General features: G+C 33.9%; 1 protein-coding gene across 3 annotated transcripts; it reads left to right on the top strand.

Moving 5' to 3' along the window:
• The first annotated feature begins 117 nt into the window (after nucleotides 1-117).
• LOC125650612 (protein O-mannosyl-transferase 2-like) lies at nucleotides 118-24,544 on the top strand. 3 transcript variants are annotated; one of them, XM_048879054.2, is made up of 21 exons: nucleotides 145-481; nucleotides 2,497-2,581; nucleotides 2,757-2,861; nucleotides 4,910-5,018; nucleotides 6,106-6,214; nucleotides 6,346-6,411; nucleotides 6,530-6,623; nucleotides 6,744-6,850; nucleotides 7,019-7,101; nucleotides 7,409-7,518; nucleotides 8,932-9,059; nucleotides 9,378-9,456; nucleotides 10,414-10,565; nucleotides 12,150-12,238; nucleotides 12,574-12,650; nucleotides 12,822-12,893; nucleotides 14,226-14,382; nucleotides 15,302-15,442; nucleotides 15,742-15,853; nucleotides 19,336-19,457; nucleotides 19,670-24,544. In XM_048879054.2, exons 1-20 carry the CDS (start codon nucleotides 204-206, stop codon nucleotides 19,439-19,441), a joined length of 2,259 nt encoding a protein of 752 aa, XP_048735011.2. In that variant the 5' UTR covers nucleotides 145-203; the 3' UTR covers nucleotides 19,442-19,457; nucleotides 19,670-24,544. The 3 variants fall into 3 exon arrangements, with proteins under 3 accessions (XP_048735010.2, XP_056020690.1, XP_048735011.2); XM_048879053.2 differs by having other exon boundaries at nucleotides 118-481; nucleotides 19,336-24,544; XM_056164715.1 differs by lacking the exons at nucleotides 19,336-19,457; nucleotides 19,670-24,544 and having other exon boundaries at nucleotides 132-481; nucleotides 15,742-16,390.
• Nucleotides 24,545-25,519: the final 975 nt, after the last annotated feature.

Below are 25,519 nucleotides of genomic sequence, written 5' to 3'. Positions count from 1 at the left end.
TGTTCAATTGTAAAATATATATTATTTATCTATTTTTGTACAATGTAACCAGAAAATGGTAATAGCTAAAGTATCACATTTTCCAGCTTGACAACTGAATTAGCTTTGGGATAGATTGACTAGTATTCAATCTCACTTCCGGAATGTAACACGAATTTCCTCCAGGCAATAACATTATTATATTTGCTGGAACACAATAATACATGGCCACCAAAAAAACATATATAGTAGAGAGCAAATTTGAATCGTCCGAGGGATTTTTAAAATGTGAAAAGTATAGAGACAAAAAGATGCAGGATGAGGAAGGTGATGATCTCAAAGAAAGAATCGAAGGCAACGAATTTTCTAAAGAAGCTGTTACAAGTGACATTAGCAACTCCAGTGGTGTCGACAGTAGAACTTATTACTCATTATTATTATCAGTTTCCGCTTTATCAGTAATTACGAGGCTCTATAACATTGATAAACCCTCTCATGTATGGTGAGTAAAGTATAACAGTTTTTCTGACATGACATGTTACCAGAGGGGTGTGAAGTTTTATCAATAAAGTCAATAAAAATAGACTGTGCCTGCTGCCCAATCCTATTCATTTTTGAATAAAATATTGTTTAAATTAAATAAACATCATTTGATCGACTAAACCATGAGCTACTCTCTACGATAATGCATAGCTCATGGTTTAGTCAATCGAATGATTTTTATTGACTTTATTGATAAAATTTCAAACTCTGGTGCTGTTAAGAACAAAATAAGTGTTCAGACTGGTTTTCGCCATTGAATGGCTGAGGAGTTGTTTTGTAAAGTGGCAAATGAAATTCAAAAGTAGCAAAAATTACTTTTTGCCATATATTGAATATGATAGTACTGTCTTGTCTTTTCTTTTGAAACTTTGGAGCTAGTCTATAGAATGTAGTGTTCAGTCAGCATATCTTAAACCCAAACTTTTTTTTTTACTATTTGTATCATGTAGTTATAATGTTTAATTGTTAATTTGTATATGCCCCCTGAGGGCCCTTGATTGGTGAATAAATAAAAATATATAAAAATATAAATATACACCACTATACATATAGGTTTTTGACCCATTTTCCATCAGGTGAGCTTGACTATAAATTCATTCATAGCCAATATGTAGACACTGCTAAAATGTTAAGCTGTAAACACTTACTAATACTACAGGCCATCTAACATTAGATAGAAAGTGACTTAGAACTAAAGAGTGCTTACATATACAATTATAGTGCAAATTTCAGGTTGTTTGAATATACTGAGTGATCACCCTCATTCTTTTTTTTAAAGTTGGATAGATTTAAAAACTTGGAAGGGCTTGAAAACAGTACTCTGGTTGAAATATCATTTCCTACTTCCATGTTCAAAAACATGATTTTGGCAAATGCACTGATTTTTATCTGTATTTATTTTTTTATTTGAAATTCAAATATATTAAAGAATTGTCAAAACTAGGTGATCCCTACCAATTTTGATAGGTATATATCACACCACATGTAAATGATACATGCAAAAAAGTAAAAGAAAATTGTGTTTCCATCTAAAATCTATCATTAAAAAAAATAGATTGATGAAAAAATATAAAATAAAATAAATGTTGTGTGAACCTGAAAAAAAATATTAAAGATTCCTAACTACCTACCCTAATTTTCAAGAGAGTGTAACTGGAACCACACATATTATTGCCTACTCAGGAAACAGTCAAAACCAATGCCCCTCGGTAGTGGTGAAGACCCGGCAAACTGTTGTCAGAGGCCACTACCTCGGGACATTAATAGTTTTGACTGTTTCCCGAGTAGGCATGAAATAACTGTATAATAGACTACAACAAGGTAGTTCTTGTAGATACATCAATTAGAAAATAAAACAGTTATTTCAGGGAAACAGTCAAAACTAATGTTCCTTGGTGGTGTAGTTGAGCTCATGAATTATTGCCCTCTGTTGTTGGCCTCGGGCAATAGTTCATGAGGTCTTCCACACCACTTCAGGGCAATAGTTTTGACTTTTTCTCTAAGATACGTGAAATAGCTGTATACTGCATATTTTAGTATGTATACTTTGAAATATTATGAAAGTAAAACTGTTATAAATTCCTAGGAAATAGGCAGACTTTTGCAAGAAATATTTCAGAAAATAAGCTTAATGACAAATTTCCCCCCAACAGGAATTGACTAGTCCCTATATAATTGCATAGGAAATAAGCTTATAGGACTTGTGAATTGATGATTACAAAATAAATCACAACTTAGTTTACAAACACCACTTTCTCACAGATATTTGTCACCATGACTGGTCATTTCATTGAAGTTGAATATGTAAACTCACTTGTTAATGTACATGGATATCAATGCAGTTGCTGTTACCATCAACAATCAGAACTAGTCACCAGTAAAACTGGTTTACAGTAGATGGAGAAGTACAGGTAAAACCACATTCAAATCATATTGATTTCAGATGTTTAAAAGATTCATATAAAACTTTTTTAGTTGGGATGAAACACACTTTGGGAAAATGGGCAGCTGGTACATTAAGAGGGAATTTTTCTTTGATGTTCATCCACCTGTAGGAAAGGTAATAGGCATGATATAAATTGACATAAAGACAATTTTATATACCGGCACTAGTATATTTGTTTGTGTTTCCTTTTGAATAGATTATTGTAATGAAATTTCTGAGACATTTATTTATCAGTCATTTTGCAAAAAGAACAATGATGAAGAACAGCTTGGTATGTTTTCACTTGCAGATGTTGATTGGGTTGTTTGGTATAGTGACTGGTTATGATGGCGAGTTCCCCTTTGGAAAGCCCGGTGATGAGTATGGTGAAACACGTTATGTTGGAATGAGAGTGGTAAGACAATTTGAAAACATTTTAGGTCTGTGACAGCTGGTATACAAAAGGTCTTGATTGTAAAGATGAAAAATCAATGCTCTCTTTATAAGTGCACTAAAATTTATGGGGCACTTATTTTCATGTGGTCAAATTTTGATGATGGGGGGGGGGGGGGGGGGGTGAGCCAACCATACTGATATTCATTGGGATTTTTTAAAATCGTGGCTCAGTTTCTTTTGCTTGGGGAGGATTTAATTGGTTTGGATGTCTAAACCATGAAAACAATGAATATCAAACCTGCCAGTACAATACATTAAAAAATTTATCAATGAAACACTAGCATTTTGATGTCTTCTTGTTCTGCTGTCTTGTAGGTTAACATGAGTTTTAGCTCACCCGGGCCGAAGGCATCTGTTGTTGTCAACATCATTAATTTTTCACATTCTCTTCTTCTTTCGAACCATTGAGACAATTTCAATTAAAGTTGGCACAAATCATCCTTGAGTTAAGGGGATTCCAAAGGAGAGATAATCAAGAAAAGACTTTTAAAAATAGTGTAGGGGCATTCAAAAATCTTCTCAAGAACCACTGGGTCAAAAAGTTAAAGTTTACTTGAAAGCATTTTCACATATAGATTCAATTTTGTTTAAATTATGACCCTTGGGGATAGGATAAGGCCACAATAGGGATCAAAATTTTACATGGGAATATATATGGGGACACTTTGAAAAATCTTCTCAATAACAGCAGGGCTATGATTACTCATATTAATATGCAAGCATTCTCAGGTTATACAGATTGAAGTTTGTTCAAATCATGACCCCCAGGGGTAGGATAGGGCCACAATAGGGGATCAAAGAATATACATAAGAATGTATAGGGAAACATCTTTAATAATGTTCTTCTCAACAACAGCAGGGCCATGATTAGTGATACAAGCAGTACAGGTAGTGCAGATTCAAGTTTGTTCAAATCATGATCATCCTAGGGTAGGGTGGGGCCACAATAGGGGATCAATGTTTTTTATGGAAATATATAGAGAAATATCTTTTAAAATGTTCTTCTCAACAACATCAGGGCCACGATTAGTCATATTGATATGCAAGCATCTTTAGGTAGTTCAAATTCAAGTTTGTTGAATTCAGGGGCCCCGGGGGTAAGATAAGGCCATCATAGGAGATCAAATTTTTATATGGGAATATAATTTAAACAAATTCTTTTCAAGAGTAGCAAGGCCACACTATTAAAATCATATCAAAATGCAAAAGTTGACATTCCTAATTTGTACGCATTCAGTTTTTTTAATCCCCCTCCAACTGTGTCTTTCTCTCTGTCCGAAACTTTAACCTTGTTCATAACTTTCAAATGGTAAGTGATATGGCTTACATATTTCATATGTGCACTCCTTGTGGCATGACCTTTTGACACCAAAATCTTACATTGTGACCTTGACTTTGGAGTTTGACCTACTCTTAAGGAAACCTAACCCAGACAATATCTCCTTAACTATTGTAGGTAGGGCTTTCATGTTTTGTAAATATATTCCTTATGGCATACCATGATGATTGACCTTGGAGTTTGACCCAAATTTGAAACTTTAACATGGCTCATTACTTTTTAATGGTATGTTATATATCTTTCAAATTTGATGTATGCATTCCTTATGACAAGACCTTTCTTTTGGTATCTATGATATTGACCTTGTAACATTGACCTTGGAGTTTTCTTTAAAAAAAAAGTTAACCTAGGCAATATCTCCTGAACTGTTTAAGGTAGGGGTTTCATATTTTTACATAATGTATATAGTGTGACAAGACCTTACATTTCACACCATGATTTTTCACTTTCTGACGTTGTATCATGGTTATGCCATGACCCTTTGGGGCTAGGTTGGGGTCACATTATGGGGTCAAAGTTTTTCATGGGAAAAAAATATCTTTACAAAAGCACAACAGCAAGGCCAAGGTGACTCAGGTGAGTGATGTGGCCAATGGGCCTCTTGTTTTTATCATATGAAAGTAGCTGATGCCTTTGTAGTATGTATGTCTTACACACCTGTATTGCAGTGTTGTGCCCTGTTGGGAGCTGCATTGGTCCCCTTGGCTTACATGTCTGTATGGCTTCTTACCAAATCACTCCTGTCATCACTTTTTGCAGCATTGTTAATTTTACTAGGTAAGATCTTTTTCGTATTGGCCAATTCGTATATATGTATTGTAGATCAATGTAGATTTGATTTGTTTTGTTTTTTATACGACCGTCTTTAGACGGGAAGTATTATAGTACAGTTATGTCTGTACGTCCATTCAGAGTTTCTGTTTCTAGTTTTATTTCTTTGTCACATACCAAACTGAAACTTACTTGCTATATAGCTTCTTTGTGGATCACTCTAGATCATGTTGCAATTTTGATCCAGTTTGACCTCTCTCACAGGAGTTTTACCCCTTTATTTGAAAATTAATAGTATATGGATGGTATATAATTTGTCCAGCTAAATCCTCCCACAATTTTCAAATGAGGATCTTCTTATTTTACAGAGTGTTTGTATGGGTATTGAAGATGTGCATGTGGCAAGGATTTTGATTTTTTTTAACTTTTGACAAAATTACATGTCGAACTTAGTCAGTTTTGATGAAATATTATAAAGTGAGTGTATGGTTTGTCCTTTTAACTCTCACAGTTTTAAAGCTAGGGCCTTGAAAATGTGCAGATTGCAAGGATTTTGCTTCTCAACATATGGATGTCTTGTAGAGGGAGGGTTAAGGAGGTATGAGAACCCAAGAAGTTCGTAATTATAGGAAGATATTACATTGAATTTCATATAATATTAAGCTGATGTAATAGATTTTGCATAAATTCTTGCAAAAGTGCATTTTATTGTTACATTAAAAAATCAAATTCTGTGAGAATCATACCTATGATCCACAGATATATAGGTTAACCCATATATCAAATAAGCTACCCTGAATAGAAATGTAAATTTAAAAGACCAGATTGACCTTCCTTTATTCATAAGTTGCAAAACAAAGAATGTTACAGCTTGATGATGGCTGATACTACCTTAAAAAAGTTCTACAACTCCTGGAATTTTTGCCATGTTTGCTCATCAATGTCGCAAAACAAACATCTTGATAGGATAGAAACACCTTATATAACCTTCTTGTAGGCTTATCATGTACCGTTTACAGTACTCTTGTTAAAAACACTCTATGGTGTCAAAAGCAATGCAACTTTCATTGTGATTTCTGGTTTTATTTGTTAGATGTTGGGACACTTACTCTTTCCCGACACATCCTTCTGGATCCCATTATGTTGTTCTTCATTATGATGTCTACGTATTCTGAACTTAAATTTCTCTCATATCAAAATAGGTAAGTTTCTAATTAACATTACTAACATGTACATAATCCGGATAATGATCAGTGCATCGTTTGATTTCTCAGTGGTGGTGTCTGTATTAGATAACAGTAAGACATGAACATGTATCTCTTCACTTTTACAGACCATTTTCTGCACAATGGTGGCTTTGGTCAGCACTGACTGGAGTATTCCTGGCAGCATCCATAGGGTAAGTCATGTGATGTCAGAACACCTTCAGCATACATGTATTTATATATTGTATTCCTTTTTGATAAATATAATATTAGATATGTGATATTGCAAAAGTGAACATTTTGAATTTTCAGAGTTAAGTTTGTGGGTTTGTTCATCATCTTATATGTGGGAATTTCAACCGTTAACGACTTGTGGAAAATACTGGGAAACCAAAGCAATTCCTTGGTAAAATTTTGTTTTTAAAAAAAAAATTAATGAGATATGCAATTTGATATCTGATTAAACTTATGTATCATTTGGTATCAGATGGCAGAAACTCTTCATTTGTGCAGATCTGTTTTACAGGCAGATGTTGTGAAGCACTTTGTAGCTCGAGCACTGTGCCTTATTGTGCTTCCCACTCTTATCTATATAGCAACATTTGCTGTCCACCTCAAAATTCTGAATCACAGGTTAGTAGCGAGAGTATATTACTTGCTGGCCTACTTCTCACAATTTTATTTTTTTGAAACAATTTTATTTTGTTAAAGAGAAGTATTATGATATCATTAAATTTACTGAAAAATAGCAGTGCCATCTTATAGTCTTCTTGTAAAGATATAGAATTTTTTCTGTTGCAGTGGAAATGGAGATGGATTTTACAGTTCTGCTTTCCAGTCACAGCTGATTGGTAATCGACTGTACAATGTTAGTATGCCAGAAAGTAAGTAGACCACTTTCAGTCTGTTGTGAAAGAATGTTTAGGTCTAGGATACAATTACACTGGTTTGCAGATGGGTTATTCGTATATATTTCTGATTTTTATGCTCTTGGAATTATTAAAGAATCTGATGCCAATATTTTTTGTGCTGTCTGTCCATATATGTGTGGCAAATAAGTTTAACGTGAATGTTTGTGGATTCTACAAAGCTGAAACACCTTATTTGATCAGATCAATTGCCGTGCCAATGATTGTACAGTACATATGCATCCTACATACAAATACAATAAACACGTTTATTTTGTGGTAGATGTAGCCTATGGCAGTGTGATAACACTTAAGCAGAGGAGGACAGGAGGGGCCTACCTCCACTCTCACTGGCACCTTTACCCCGAGGAACATCCACCCAGACAGCAACAGGTATACCCTCCCCAAACAACTGCCAAATTCATATAAGTAAACCATCCTCTACTCTGAGGATCACCCACTTAGACAACAACAGGTAAATCATTTCTACCATGATGAACACCCACTCAAACAACAACAACAGGTAAATAGAAATAATGAAATAGGGTGGGGTGTCTGAAAATCTTCTTGAAAACCACTAAACCTAAACAAGAGAAAACTCGCATGGAAGCTTTCATATATAATAAAGATTAAGACTTAGTTTGTTCAAGAAATGATCCTCCGTATCAGGACTGGACCACATATTGGAGTAAATTTTTACCCAGGAGAAAGTAGGACAATTCTAAAGCATCCTCATGTTGTGTTTGTTCAAACCATGATCCACAGAGTTAGGGTGGGGTTACAATAAGTGTAAATTTCCACATAGGAATATGCAAGAAAATTCTTTAAAGTACTTCTCAAGTGCCACAAAGGTACAGTGTGTCAAACTAATATGTAAGTATTTTCATGTAGTGTAGATTCAAGTTTGTTCATACAGTGACCTTAAGGGTCATGTATCAACCATTGATGATACAAGGTAACTTAATGATAAAGAAAACGGTGAATCATAAATTCTTACGATCGTAATGATAAAAACTATTGCATTAACAGTTTAGAATTTCATTCGTTAAGGATATTGACATCATTGTCAATTATTGGAAATGCGAACAATCATATTTTTATGTCACAACTCACCTGAGTCACTCAGGTGACCTATTGCAATTTGTTGGCATCCATCGTCATCTGTTGTGCATTAACAATTGAACATTTTTAACTTTGTCTTCATGACTACCATTCCAATTTTTTTCAAATTTGGTATGAAGCATTGATGGGACAAGGGGGATGTAAATTGTAAATTTCAGGATTCCTGCATCCTCGGGGCCTTAGGGGCAAGGCAAAAACTGACAAATTTTCAAAAATCTTCTTTTCTACAACCTTATCTACAACCAAATCTTAAATCTACCAAAATTGTAAATTTCATGATCCCCAGGGTAGAGGTTCTGACTCAAGGCCAAGGCCAAACTTGGCTTTTAGTGTTTATGACATGTGCTAATGCTGAATAATAGAATTTAGCTTAGATTTGCATAGCAGGAAACACACAGGTGACTGATATGGCCTGTAGGCCTCTTGCCTTATTACAGAGCAACAATAGGGGTTTAAGCTTTACATAGGAACACATAATGTACTTTGAAACCTTTGGGGTACAATGTGTCAGATTTAACATCTTCATGTAGTGTAGAATGACAATTGACACTATGACCCTTGAGGCTAGGATACGGCCAGAATGGGGGTTTACAGATTTACATAAGACTATTTTGGAAAATTCTTTAAAAATACCATGAGGGTCATGTAGATTCACATTATAATTATGAAATACTTATATTATAGGTAACCACCTATGCACATAAGGACTTCAACAACGAATGGATAATCAAGATGGCCGACACAGAACCAGAGTCAGGTGATCCGGTTCAACTGGTTGTGTCTGGTGACCTGGTTAGACTGGAGCATAGAGAGTGAGAAGATTAAATTGTTTTCACTTTATGACACATTTTTTAAATAAATGAAAACAAGATCAATGTTAATATAGTGACCAGGAAATGATCTTCATGACAATTATTTCAAAGACCTAGATGATTATATAATTCTATGGATACTCGCATAACAATAAATCTGGTAGCCAGGGTCATTGGGCGAGTGGTTTGCTACAAAAATTGATGATCAAAGAATGGTTACATATAACAGACAGTGGTGTTTACATAGCAGACAGTAAATTATCTTTTGGATGAGGCATTTTAAAATATTTTAAAGATATTTTTCCTCTGATATCTCAGAACCAGAAGAAACCTTCACAGTCATGCGGAACCAGCCCCACTGAGTAAGAGACAGTTCCAGGTGGCTGGTTATGGAATGGTAAGTTACCTGTATTTATCAATTTTAAAAGCAGTTTTCAGACACCATAATACAAAAATATTTTTACAAATATTGATGTAAAGAGGGTTGTTTTTAATTTTGAAATGTTTCAGTTACAAATTAGTATTGTCATATGAATTAAAATTTGTGCACAGTTTTTTGAAAGAACTATTCCAAGTGCACATTACAATGTTCTTACCATTTGATAACTGAACAAAATTTTGGGAATATATAACACATGTGGTAGAGCAAAAATCATCTGGACGACCACAGGACATCACAAACCCGTCAATAATGAACAGGACATCACATACCTGTCAATAATTAACAGGACATCACATACCCGTCAATAATTAACAATAATTAACAGGACATCACGTACCCGTCAATAATTAACAGGACATCACATACCTGTCAATAATTAACAGTGAATCGTGGATTGCAATCTTCAGAAAACATACATGTATTTGTACAGAGATCGTAATGCTGCAGATTTGTCATATGCCAATCATAGTAGTAATATATTACAAAACTTTGAAATCTAGATCTTGATCCCATCCACATACAGAGTGATTATCATTCAAAGGAATTAAATTACACTTTGAGTATTTTTATTGTTGGCAAACTTCTTCATCCTCTAAAAAAGTCAACATTTTCAGCATGCCAAAATTACTTGATGTAAAGTATGGTACATAAATGTATGCTCTAGAAACATACTTAATCATTCTGTGAGTAATCTGAATATTGCCACCATTCATAATTTAGTTGTAAACATGAAGACCTACCAGTAGGTGATTCCATAAATGCAGTTTAAATTGATATGATTAAAATTATAGAAAAAAAATGTATATACAGATTGCATGTTTTTCAGACTGGAAGAGTCAAATGTTTGAATTTGCGTTAAAACAGTCAACATGTGTTACAATGTTTGACATGACTGTATACTTCCCCTTTCAGAATGGTACTGGAGATGCTAATGACATCTGGCTGGTAGAGGTGGTGGGGTCGCCTCCTGGAACTGTTATTCAGACAGCAAAGTCACGCCTGCGTTTTATACATTACCATGTCAGATGTGTTCTGCACTCCCATGACAAGAAACTTCCCAAATGGTAAGAGCCATCTTCCTTTTACATGTGTAGACACCATCAGAAAATAGAAAAACAACAATAGTCATGACATCAGACCAGTTCATTCTTGGAAGTTTTGTACATCATGCTTATTTTTAAAAATAAAATCGGAAAATGAAGTACAGGTGAATGTCAGTATCTCGAATATGGGTTATCTTAAATACCCTGCTTAATATGAAGTTGATCACAGTCCTGGCAGTATTTCCTATATAAATGTGTAACAGGAAGGGAGAAAAAATGCAATGGACCAGACTGGGGTTCAAATCCAAGCCCCCTGAATCTCTAGTCAGGTGCTCTACCAACCGAGCTATTTGGCCACCAGCGATCAAATTTGTCTTACCGCCACATTCCTCCCTCCTTAAATGTCTTCACACCTTAAAGACATCAACCTAGGATCTTTATCCCCTGGCAGGTATTATCACCTGTCAATTCCATGGGCTGGCCTATGGCACCAAATGTAACAAAGGGAAAAAATGCAGCAGACTTCACTGGATTCAAACCTGGCTGGGCCCCCTGAATATTTGGTCTGGTGTTCTACCAACTGAGCTATCAGTAGAGAGAGGAACAGACAGTAAAATGGCCTTTTTTATGATTCTCTCCTTTTTGTTTTCTACAGGATTGATTCTCTAACTACAATGCAATAGCTACATCCCATTCAAGCTTGGAAATCTATTGTAAATATGGGATCTGCGCAGCCATTGTATTTTAGATATATACAATGAAATAATTTTTAGATAAAAGAAACGAAAACATATTCTCTTTGACTTAATTGTAATTCATTTACTACTTTAATTTATTAATATTACTTGGATGAATGTGAGAAGACAACGTGACATGTTATGTATTGTGCAAGTGTTATGTTATGAAATTAAATCGGAAGAAAAGTTTGTATATTTCTATTTCCTTGCTATCTTGAAGTTTCATCAAAGATGGACCTCCTGGACTTCAAGCAGTCTATGCGAAAGTTTTTTGGACCACACAGGACATTCGGTCCTGTGTAATCAATGAACACACAGGACTGAACCAAATTTTGTCAGTCCGAAAAACCTAATGTAAAAACGTGAAACATGTGAAAATGCCTTGATCGGCCATTTTTCCAATCCATACATATTGAATCTTCTCACAGGTCATTTCAACTCATAGTCCTTATTCTTCTCTTGAGTAGGCCTAACAGCTTTTCTTTTACCAGGGATTGCTCCCGCATAATACTTTAGGCGGTCCTTCAGATGAGACCGCAAAAATCGAGGTCCCGTGTCACAGCAGATGTGGTACGATAAAGATCCCTCCCTGCTCAAAGGCCGTAAGCGCCGAGCATAGGCCTAAATTTTGCAGCCCTTCATCTCCATATGAGTGAAATATTCTCAAGAGGGATATTAAACAATATTCAATCAATCAACCACATCAAAATAGCAAAGCTCAAAACTGGCCGCTTAGACATCGGACATTCCGGTCCGGTGTAAAAAATGACGCATCGGACCTGAGGCACTGCACATCGGTCAGGTCCGATGTCTTTCGCATAGACTGTTCAAGCTATTGAAATTTGACTGTAGTTTTTGTCTATAACAGGGGATGGGAGCAGCTTGAAGCCACATGCAATCCAAATTTGAGAGAACCAAAGGCTGTGTGGAGTGTAGAGGAAGTGACTGATAATAGATGTACGAAGTTTTTATTATCTTGAAAATTAATTAAAAATCATCAGATGTTAAGAATGATCGGAATATCAACTTGAGCATGAGGCAAATTCATAGATGTGCATTAGCATGTAGATTGTCCACAAGAAACTTTTGATCCAATTCAAATGTGTCTCATGTTTTACACGTCATGATTAAAAATACCCAAAATATTGCATGCAGGTCATTGCACGAGATATTAACACACCCTGAATTAAGCTATCACCTCAGTATTTAATAGTTATTTCATATACAACTTGTATTTTGTCATTCAAAATGTATGTATACATGTACATGAATTTATGAAATTTTATTTTTAGTACCTAACGCCAGTTTTGAGATATATTCTCCCTCTTTTATGGAGAGATTTATGGAAAGCCATGCCGTCATGACACAGGTAAATCTAATAATGTCTTTATAAGTGCACACATACGTTTATTGGTTCCGATTATTTTTTAATGTGAAGTTAAAAACTCATAATGATATTTGAAATGTATAAAAACAGAATTAGTTTAAAGCTTATTTTCATCTGCCAGTCTTTCAGATTTGTGGTAATGCTTATTTTCAGGGAAACAGTGGACTTAAACCCAAAGAAGGTGAAATCACCTCCAGGCCATGGCAGTGGCCATTAGATTTCAGAGTATGTCAACCACATTGATATTATCTCTCATTAAGACACATAAAATTAATATCGAGATTCTCATCCCAGCCCACCCCTCTCAAAATGTCCTGCCCCATTGTTTTTTATTTTACTTTTAAAAAATGTTGAGCAAAGATATCCATGAAATAATTATTTAAAAATTTGGACTTGGTATTTCTATGGCTGCCTGACTATGACATTTTGTTATGTCATGGTAATCAATATATTTTTAGGTCACCTGAGTGATTAAGTGACTATCACAATTGGTCTGCATCCATCGTCATCTGTTGTGCGTTGACAATTGAAGATTTTTAACTTCTTACTAACTACCATTCCATTTTTTTTTTCGAATTTGGTATGAAGCATCTTTGGGACAAGGGGGACATGAATTGTAAATTTAAGGGCTTTGGTTCAAAAGAGTCATATATTGTTATGAAAGATAACATAATTATTATATTATGTACAGTATTTCATCAGTATGCGCACTTTTGGAGGTATTTGTGTTTTTTAAAAGAACACATCTTGTTTTATAATGCTACAGAATATTAGAATTTAGCTTAGATACACACAGGAGAAAGAAGTTGAGCAATCAGTCAAGTGATTGCATAAAACTGATTTAACAGAGATGCCACCAAATGTGAAAGTATGTGATGCCACGCCATATCCTGTGTTTGGAACTTTATTGAATTTGTGTGTGGTAGATGATGGTGAATATTGAATTGCGTGATGTCTAGCAAAACAATAAAAGTGACTGATGCTTTGTGGTACATTGATGGTAATCATGACTTGTTAGCAGATAGGGCATGTCCTGTTCGTGCACCACTTTTACATTTAAAAATCACTATCACCTAGAAAAGTGCAAATGATAAAAATAGGTTGACTGTTCTGTGTTACATGAAAATATACTTCAAAACCACTCAACAACAATTATACTGCAACTAAAAATAATAATACAGAGATCTAGAGCAATTGGTGTAAAAAGAATGTGAAAGAATAAAAAATAAAATCCACCAATCCACTCCATTTTTTTTTTCAAATCAGGATGAGAATCTAGAAATTAATTTTATGTGGCCTTCTTGTGTCATCTATGATACAAAGCAGAATCCAAGTAATTTCTTTTATATGTCTATAGATTTTTCAAGAGATGTACTATGAAGACAACACATTATTTATCATACACATATAATGTTAGTGTAGGTAAGCGATGTCCGACATCATATGAATGTTAAAAGTGTAATAAGACTTATTATCTCAAGAAAATGTAATGATTGAGTAGAAAAGTGCCAGTATGTTGTACTATGAATTTAAATAGCTGGTTACAAACAATTGCAGGGGCAGATTTTCTCGGGGAAAGACCACAGGATATACCTGTTGGGAAATCCTGTCATCTTTTGGGGATGTTTGGTGGCCCATGTGCTGTTTGCTATCTACTTTTTGGCCCATTCAGTAAAGGTACAGAGAGGACACATTGAAAACAAAGTCTGGAGAGGTAATTACTACTTTCAGTTTATCTGGAAACATGGGATTTTCTTTCTGAATGTATACATATACTGTGATCCAATGCACAATTGCATATGAAAAATATCAGCAATATTTGCAAGCACCCCTTTTCTCACAAACACAATTATTGCAAATTGTTCACATGGTGTATCAGTGTAGAGCTTAGTGTGGCATATTACTGTGCTACTGTATTCTATTGGTGAATCTTAAATAAATAAAAATACCAATTACAAATAAAAGTGTGTTTATGCGAAATAGTGATTATAGCTCTCCAGGTAAGGGCCTATTACATGGACGTGCAGTAATGCTGAATGGACGTGTTTTGGTCATATATACAGATTTCATTTATATATACACTGTACATGTACACAGTCCACGAAACCTGCCAGTTTCACAAAAAGAGGGGGAGGGGTAGTGTACTTTATATCCTAGAAGATTTTTCCTTGTTTTTGGTGTATCTAAAAAAAGATCTCTTGTCTGCGGCCTATGTCCCAGGAGGAGTAGCAGGCATAAGTAAGTAAATAGAGAAAATACATTTGCCAAGAATTGCACTACAAGCAGTAAGTTTGCTATCCCACAAAAGAAAAGATACAGTTACACAATAGGTGTGTGCCCCTTGCATTCTATTCAATTGGGTGAAGGTTGGTATGACTTCTTGTGAAAGATTTGCTCCTCTTTCTGTAAAGACCTTGTTTCCATTATTTTTGTCATGTCTTAGTGTTGAAAATTCATTTGTAACATCTTTACAAAATGCATGTGTTTGGCATAACAAAAATCTTGCAGTGAAGATCAGGTACTTACACGGTATATCAGTGTTGTTTTTTAATGTAGATGGGTGATTTTAAATACAAGTGAATGTTAGTAATGTCAGGCATCTGTGGTAAAAGACATTGTACATTTGCTTCCAGAGCACAAGAAGACCATGTTCACTGCCTGCTGGTGGCTTCTGCTAGGCTGGGCCTTGCATTATCTCCCCTTCTGGCCAATGACTCGAGTACTATATTTTCATCACTACTTTCCAGCCTTTCTCTTCAGTGCAATGTTAACAGGTACAGCAAATGCATGTCTATCAGTGTACGTGAGTATGTGAGTGTCACTATTTGAAAAATACCATTTATGAGTACATGTATACATGTAGATGGTATATACATGTACATGGAAAAATAATTTTAAAAATTATGCCAATAAAGAAGAAAACTATTTTTACTAAAAGAGTCTTACTTTCCACTTCTATCGCATCTATATCTACTTATGTCCAGTGGATGAATGTTTTTCATCATTAAAACTGGTCTGTTTTCTAGGAGTGGTTCTGATGAATGTTTTTCGTTAAAACTGGTCTGTTTTTTAGGGGTGGTTCTGGACCACACTGTGATTCTGCTGATGACTATGGTACCGGAGAGTGTATCTGGGACTTTATTCCATACTGTGGTGGGAGGCCTGATATCAGGACTTATATTGAGGTATATGTACATTTTGATAAATAAACAGCTATTTTTAGGTCACTCGGATTACCTATTGAGATTTGTAATCATCCATCGTCATGCATTAAAACATCTGATCATAATTATTTTTTTCTCTGGAAGTACATAGCCAATTTTCATCAAATTTAATAGGATCATCTTTTGGGTATGAGGAATTAATTTCATGGACATTGCAGCCCTGGGACCTGAGGGGTGGGGTCAAACCCGTAATCAAAAGTATTGAATAGCACTAAGTGTGTGAATTCTGGCATTTACATGAAATATGATGCATATAGTGAATATGCAATATTTTTTTGAAATTCTTTTTAAAGTCTTGAACACAGAACAACTAAACTGAGCATTTAGCACAGAGTTCATATATAGTTATCATGGTTTGAAGGCATCTACTGAAACTGCAAGTTCTGGTCCCTGGGTCAAAAGTTCAACCCTCAGGATAGGGCTATATGGATCATCTAGTGAATTAAAACCTATTGAATAATTTAAGAATTTTTTAAAGAATTTTCTGCTTTATTCCTGAACATATATCAAATAAATGAAATTCATAGTTATAGTCCCTATATATATATATATATATATATATATATGTGTGTGTGTGCCAGGTTTTTGTGTGATTTTTAAGTGACTGTTTAGACTATACTCTGTTAGTCAGAGAGTCATTTGTTAGTTAAGCTTTGAGCTGAAACCCACGGATATACCCAGTGCTCATCATTTGGTTTGTGGTAACTTTGGTGAAGTAAATTATCATTTTTTTTGTCATATGAAAATATGAATATGAGTGTTATATAGAGTAGGTCTTTACCCATAGCCAGGTTCCTCCACAGAAATCTTACCCTTGGGTCAGATTTCCACTTGGGGGAAATCATTCTGTCCTTTTAAGCTTTTCTGATCACCTGTTGTTCGTCTGTCTAACTTTTTACATTTTCAACCACTGGGCCAATTTCAATCAAACTTGGCAAAAAGCATCCTTTGGTGAAGGGCTTTCAATTTTGAACAAATGAAGGGTCATACCCCCTTCAAAGAGGAGATAATCACAAAAATGTAAAAATAGGGTGGGGTCATTTAAAAATCTTTTTCTCAAAAAAACCACAGGGCCAGAAGAGTTGAAATTTACATTAAAGTGTAACAGACTTGTGTTGATAATTCCAACAATGCTGTTGGTTCGATTTCCACAAGATGGTCTCCTTATTATGGATCAATAGAAATAAGAAAACCCTGTAACAGATAACAAATATTAGATATTTGACTGAAATTATGACTATAGATACTATCATCAAAGGGAAATAATTCAGTTACATGAAATTTACAAATTGAAGTCTCCAACTTCTTTAATCAATAGATATTTATCATAAAATATTTACAATAATTATCCTTATACATATATGAACATGATTAATTATTGCAATACATAAAATCACAACATGCATACCGTTCAATGGGAATGATTCATGAAACTCAAAGTATGCATGAAAATACACTGACAGGCTGATATCTACAAGTCAATAATCAACAACTTTGTAGATATCTACTAGGCATAAAATGAAATGTTTACTTTAAAAAAAATGTGAAACAGTGAGACATCATGCATTAACTATTTACACTCAACTTTATATTCAAAGTCTCATTCATACTATTAATCATTTACTCCAGGAAAAGTGATTCAAGGAATTAAGTGCATAATTACAGGTTTAACATTTAATAGAGAATTTAGATAATATATTAAACATTAGTATCAAAGAATTACTTACCATGCAAATGAAAATTACTGTCACAGTCTAAGGTCTGAATACTAGTCACCAAAAACTCAAAAAACTGTCCACTTTCAGAAGCTAGATAAGGTATGAACCAAAAACACAAAAGAACTCGGAGAGCTTTTGGTGGGAAACACAAGAACCAACCAAAAAGCATAAGATAAAATAAAACACCAATGAAATTAAAAGATACAAAATAACTATGAACTGAATATAATTAGAGCCCTGAGGCTAACTCTGGATATTTCTAGCAAATGACCATTTAAAAATCAATACACTAAACTACAGGTTGGTTGAATAAATCTGTAATTCATCTGTAGAAGTGTAATGCAAATAACAATAAATATATATGTATATATGCAGTATTAATTTTTTCAATAAATTCACATGCAATATGCATTGCTACAATATATGCATATGTGCATAATATATAAAACATGAGTTTGTCACAAAAGCTTCCTGACATAGTGGAGATTCAAGTTCGTAAAAATCACGGCCCTGGGGGTAGGTTGGGGCCACAATAGGGATCAAAGTTTTACATTCGAATATATAAGGAAAATCTTTAAATATGGGCCAAGGTGACTCAGGTAAGCAATGTGGCCCATGGGCCTCTTGTCGGGGAAACCCTACTTTGAAGCCTATTTTCCATTGGGGAAAATCCTACTCAACAACATTGAGTAGAGAATTATAAATGTATTTATGTTTGGTATATTTTTTTAGACACATCAGGGCCACGTCATACAAAAGAACTTAGCACTAAGTCCAAAGAGTCTCTATTATACTATGATACCAGTTTGCTCAGATTGTGTCAAAACATTGTGATTTTAATGTGAACAAGAATTTACTTTATGTAATTCATATTTATAAATATAATCTCAAACATTAATTTTTAGAAGCAGAACAGTCTTCACGAAAACTCAGTGGTCTGAAGACCGAGGCCAGTGAATTTTACGGTCGGGTCAGTGAAAATAAAAAATCAGGAATTCCGATGGGCTTGTAGACTTTTTGTAAGTCACATTAAATTTCACTGTGGGCCAGTAAATTAAGACAGTTCACTGATCCGACTGTCCAGCAAGTTTTAAATGTTTTCGTGAAGACTGCTCTGCAACAATTTTAGTCTTAGTTGTAAGTTCTTTTGTAAAACATGGCCTAGGCCTGTAGCAAGGATTTTGAGGGTGAGTTGGGGGTATTCTGACAAACAAAAATCTGTTTAAAACATAGACCCCCGCCCACTTTTTGATCCTACGTTAATCATATGTTCAAAATTTCATATGTTGCACATATGTTAAACAAGAATTTTTCACCTTGCGTTAATCATATGTTTGAAGTTTGCAGTATGGTCAACATAAGTTTCAAACATATGTTAAACATGTTCAAAACATGTTCACCATCATCGTCGGAAACCCACGGTTGATTATGCTTCGTTCCTCTCTCCATCTGATGGAGAGAGGAACGAAGCGTAATCAACCGTGGGTTTCCGACGATGGTTCACCATAAGATGATAAAATCGTATATTTAACATATTTTAAACATATGAATATCCAATGATATGTTAAACATATTTGCAATTTTACCTATGTATTATTTAGTCTCAGGAACTTTCAATTTCAAAGAAATTAACCTTTTCTACACATTTTGTGGATTTACTCATTAGAATGTGTTTGCTATGTACCCAATGCATTTCATTAATAGGCTGCTTCTTTGATTTTAAAGTTTCTACCTATTTTCTCCCTTGACCTATGGTATGGATGGACCAATGGCTTTAGAGGAAGGTAGCAAAATGGCAGGATTAAAGTGGCTGAACTCATGGGACATATAACAGACTGAAAACAAAAGTATTGGTGTTATATCAAAACTTATCACATGTCTTAAGATTACATTCAAAAGAACCTACATGTATTTTGATATTTTTATAAACATTTTTGTATATTGTTTTTTGAATATTTCAAGCAAAGCATTCCAAGAGTTCTATGTATTTTGAGTGTGCTAATTAATATTGTATAGACTTATTTTCACTGCAATTTAAATTTCTCTACATCTACTATAGGCCAAATCCATGATGTAAAACTGCAGTAACAGTGATTGGGAAGGCCATGCGCCCTGTGCCATAGTCCCATTCAGGTGAAAATTGGCGCATTAAATTATCTAATCCATGCGCCAAAGTGCGCATTCATTATTGATTGTAACTTGCGTTGTTTTTTTTTCTAGAATGAATTGGGTACGACTTACTTATTTTTGTACTTTCATTTTTAATTCCTATGTATTCTGATACACCGAATCTCATTGGTTGAAGCAATACAAATCAAAATAGATAACCAATAAACTATTTCCTCTTACATCACATCTCATCACGTCTTCTCATGCTTATACTTTAGCGTTTAAGTTTCGGAAGTCCAAGGACAGATATAGAAACGACAGAAAATGAAAAAAAAAAAACCCAAATAATGGAAAAAAACCAAAAAACAAAAACAAAAAAATAAAAAACCACGAGAGACCATCTTCAAATACTAATTCCGGTAAAAGCAATGATACCATTGAGAAGGGGACATTGAAACAAAGTAGAAACATTTTCAAGAGCGGCGGAAAAGATCGCGGTCATGGTTCAATGTTTCAATTAAAACAATAACGTTCCACTGCACATTTGCTATTTATTGAAAATGGTCATTCAAAATATGTTGATGGCCCATTAAATCTGAACTTGAACCGATGGGCCATAGTCCCATAGGCCATTTTGGCCTTCCCAATCACTGCAGTAAATATAACCCAGCCATAACATCTATACACAATGGACATGAAACCCATGTAAAGAACCAGAGCAAACGTAAAGCTGTATACTAATCTAAATCACATTTTATTTGTCAGAACGTTATTTACATGTAATTTCATGAGACTATCTATTCGTGAAAATTTAGTTCTTGCAAATTAACTCTTACACTTAGAAGATTTAAAGCAGGAAATAGTGCGATGAAAATTATGTCTCGTGGATAAATACATCATTGTATCCATATTGAAAATAAGGCCTGGCAAAATGAAAATTATCTATAGTATAAATCACTTTGGATTTGCTTTTTTCTCTATTTTCATTCCAGATATATATGTTTTTTTTATATAATTGTTGTACGAGGAATGATCAATAAGCTAAGACTTGAAGTACATGTATATGACAAAATCCATGTGCAAGTTTCCAAGATTTTACACTTGTTTAAGCAATACGTAGTTTACAATTTGTGCAAATGCTGTTTAAGTTGACTTAAAACTTGCAGTTTTTACAGCTTTATTCTATGAAAATGTTGATCAATTATCAATTTATTTTGAAAATATAAGTGTAGTACATGTTATAGCTGTTTGACTGCATTTGTGCCATGGCAAATATTTATAAATTTATTTATTTTTGTATTTTTATATGGTTGTGTGGTGCTTTTTAGCTCCAAGGTAATCTCCATTTTGTGCAACTAGTAATATTTATGCAATAATCACATGCATTAATGACTTTTAGCAAGCACCACTTTAAGTCAATGCATTCCACTCACCTCAAGTGAAAAAATGTATTAAGTACAGCATCCCCCCCCCCACCCCCCAGGTTTTACGAACGCAAAAAATCAAACTTTCATCATAGGTGGAAGAACTCTTTTTTTTTAAAATAAATTTTATTTCATTACAATGCCTTTTAGACCCTAATAAGGAAAATCCTTTGACTCCATTGACAGCATCTTCACAAGTCAAGGGTTATTGATTCATTACCTCACACTAACAAATCAATAACCCTTGACTTGTGAAGATGCATTGACAGTGTTTGGTACAGATACAAGTTGTATTTCATGCTGAAAACATTCTTGATGTCTGTGATTATCTATCCAAGAAATACTTTAACCATATTAATCTGGACTTTTAATAAAGCAAAAAAGTGATGAGATTTACGGAAGGGTTTGTAAATGGATTTTTTTTTTAAATGCAGGACTAATTGTACTAATAACAAATAATATGTGTCCTCAAATATTTCAAGCTTTGTACACTTTGATTTTAAGCTTAAGATCAACACAGCTTGCATACCAAAGATTTGTGGTTAGTACAGTAAAACTTATTTTAATAACATTAATATTGCTATTTTTTAAAGAATGGTTTTCATTTTCTAGAGCAAGCATTGTAGGTCATCAGATTTACTCATGTGAATCTTTACCCCTGTGCGGCTTAAAGAAAAACTTATAAATATTCATGGTTATGAAGTGCATGGAGCCTTTTACCAAAAGTGGAATTTTCTACCCCTGGGCCAGAGATCAAATGTGTATACAATGAAAATGCATTTTTAAGATATTTTAAAGTCTTCTTGCTTCTGGGAATTGGTGAAGAAATATTGTGTGCATGGTTATAAAAAGCAAAAACAAGAGAAACCTAATAAAACTGTTAGATAACAGCTTTTAGTGTAAAGAAGTAAGTAAGGAAATATTATTGTCTTGCAAGACAATAATTATTACTGAAATATATAATAAAGAACGATTTTCATTGACTTAAATTTTTGGTGACAAAATATTGTATGTACTGTTGTGAAGTGTGAAGACTTCTACCAAAAACATGGAGTTCATGACCTCAGGATTGTTTACTTATGTTTCAGAGAGTGGCAATCATAAAGTAAAAAATGTACACGATTTTTTTAAAAAAAAACTGTTTTCTTGGACATTGAAAAATCTGAATCTTGAATGTTAAAAATATTTAATTTTCATGTTTAAAAATAATAAAACATCTTGTGTAATTGAGGAGTCATTGCATGTTACTCAGGTGACTACTAAGATCGACCCATGGATGTCTTGATTAAATATCATTGAACTACAGGAATTTGCTGCCTAGACTTATTGTAAACATAGATGTATTAGATTTTGAAAACTTTGCTTGCATTAGAATCTCGGAGTACATGTATCAAATACATGTGCCAGTTACTCACACTCTGGTTCCGGAACATTGAGTTCTTACTTTAAATCACTTTTAATTTGTTTATTCTCATGTAAATTTGTGAAATTGTCTGGATGCAAAAAATCAGGTTTCTATACACAGATTTGTATATATATGTTGTAAAAACAAAACAAATGTTCACAAAAACTATATCTGAGTAATAAATCACTAATAAATCTGACATGGCAAGATTGTGGAAATGAAGTCTCACAAAAAGAGATTTTCAGTTCTGATCTTCTACCTTTGCAATGGAAATTATAGAGGATTATACTACGCAAAGAGTGCTTACAGCCTGGTGCATTGTCATGAATCTGAACCAAGGTCAACAGTACATGTAGTCAAAGTGGGAAATATTTGTTACGCCTAACTTTGCAAAGGAGAGACGTTAGCTCATGTTTGCATATCACAAAGGTCATTTGGTCAAGGTCAGTGGCAAAAAGAAAAGAGGATATAATTGTGTGACACTATAACATTGTAATGGGAAGACATTACGGTAGATTCGTAAATAGATGCAAGGAATTGATTATCGCTTAATTTAGTGAAAAGCATCATTTGCGAAATAAAATTGCTCACTTTTATTTTTATATTGATGAAAAACTTGTAAAAACAAATCAACAATCCAAGCATGTTCTCGCGATTTGCCATATCTGTGAGTAATTTCACAATATTTAGTATTCTGGTAGAATAAGGAATCTACAGTAGATGCCCATATCAGCATAAAGGTTGATTATAGCCAGGTGGTGTGTCATAACCCTGAACCAAGGTCATTTACACAAAGTGAAGGTCACTAGGAGAAAAAGTTACATATGTTCAAATTGGATAAGTCTTACTGAATGTATCAGTGCTATTAGGACAGCTCTAGTTCTTGTGTATTTATGTTAAATGTTCGGCATTCTTATTAGCTTTGGGTTTAATCCCCAGCAGAAACACAATATCATTTCTGTATGTGGTACATCGTAATAATCACGTTTATAACAGTTATACAATTGTATTAAATAAACTTCCATTGGATTTTCGATCAGTTTTTAGTGCTCTCATGTAATCTCCTGTGTATATTGTCTCTGTATGATATACTTATCAATTGTTAAAACTATTTACAAAATATTTAGCAAATAATTGAAATCTAGTCAAGATTTGTCTCTTACATATATTTAGTACACATATTTCAAAGAAACAATGCAACAACAGGTTGTTCAAAATTGTGTATGTACATGTATAAAATATTTGCACTTGACTACATTAATTTAATTGCCATGTTTTATAGTCTTACACAAATTGTAAGACCAATTGAAGTTTGTTACAAACATGAAATTACATGTTTTTCTTACTTTACATTTATTTTAATTTAATATGTATTATAGGATTAAACATTCTTTTTGAAGAATTTATCGATGTGTAAACTCCAGACATTTTACTCACAAACTGAATAAAAGTGCAAAGCACTTTTATGTTAAGTTTGTGAGTAAAATGGCCGGAATTTACACATCGATAAATTCTTCAAAAAGAATGTTTGATTCTTATAATTCCAATTCATCCACTTCATTAACAATTGCAAAAATTTGAATAGTTTCCCCGCACTATGTTATTTGTTTTCAGGCGTGTATGAATACATCGCGTTTTCGGATTTATTGATGTATATATAAACTCTTGTTCAGCTTTATTTTTGTCCAATCAAAACACTTGTAATAAATAACATTGGAATTATACATGTATAAGGGTACCATATATTATTGGATAGTTTTGTAGCTTCTAATTAATCTCACTGTGTACTTAATTTAATAAATTTTTTAGAAGTGTTTAGTTTGTTTAAGGTACTTGTCTTGGCATGAGCATTTGAATGAAATAATTTTGACTCAAAATCACTCCAATGATGGCCTACATTTTGTAGTTACTCACATTACAATGGAAGTTGGATGCACGTTTATGGTTGCGGAAGCTTCATGTAATTTATAGTATCAATAAACAATTTATTGTTTCATTTACATTAAAATCTTTATTATGCTGAGTTTTAACAGGTTGTATGAGTTTTAACAGGTTGTATTACAGAATACATCTCTTTAGCTTTGGAGAACACTTCTAAAACAATATATGGCAATATTGAAAAGGATCAACTTTTCATTGAGAATGTCTGTAGGGATAGTGATAAATATAGGTTATCTACTAGTCAGAGGCAACCATAATAAATTTGATCTCTCAAGATACTCACTCAAGCAGACATTTCCAAATAACCAGCCATTTCTGTCATGACCTTAAACCTTATGAACTGAAAACCAAAGGGGATCATCTACTCTTTTGGGGGCACCAATGTATCGTCTACTCTTTTGGGGCACCAGTGTACTAAGTTCGATTTCTGTCAAGAAAATAGTTGTCAAGATATTGAATGTGCAATATTTTATGTTCAGTTTGACCCTTGGATTTCAAAATCAATATGGGTCATCTACTCCTTAGTACCAGTATACCGATGTTAATCTGTGAAGCAGTGTTCTCACAATATTGAGCAAAAAAGATCTTACTATGTCCAATTTAATCATTGACCTTGTGAGCTGTAGGGTGAGAAGAGGTATGATGGGGTGTTGCTGTTGAATTTTTAACTTGCAGGTAATTGCACACGAAATCAGCAAAAGTCTTTGAATACAATGTAAAAATTGCATCACCGGCAATCATAAAGTGACATTTCAAAGTGTTCAATTTACCTATATTATCTTACGTGTTTTTTTTTACAGCGTTTTTTTTTTTACAGTGTTAGGACTTACAAACTATCAATGAGGTTAGTTGTATTCATTTGCATGTTTAGTCGTTTTGGAGTGATTCTGCAATTTTCTGCTACATTATGAGTATATGGGAGGCATTCTAACTGTGGTGAGGGCCTGTCCCGAGACGCAGATCATTCTAACAAGGTATCAGATAGATAAGCCAAAGATTGAAAAGTCCTACCCTCTCTACATATAAATTT

Source organism: Ostrea edulis, chromosome 5 (assembly GCF_947568905.1).
Source record: "Ostrea edulis chromosome 5, xbOstEdul1.1, whole genome shotgun sequence".
Classification (NCBI taxonomy): Eukaryota; Metazoa; Mollusca; class Bivalvia; order Ostreida; family Ostreidae; genus Ostrea; species Ostrea edulis.
Note: the sequence above shows the minus strand (reverse complement) of the source record. Positions and strands in the feature narration are given on the sequence as shown.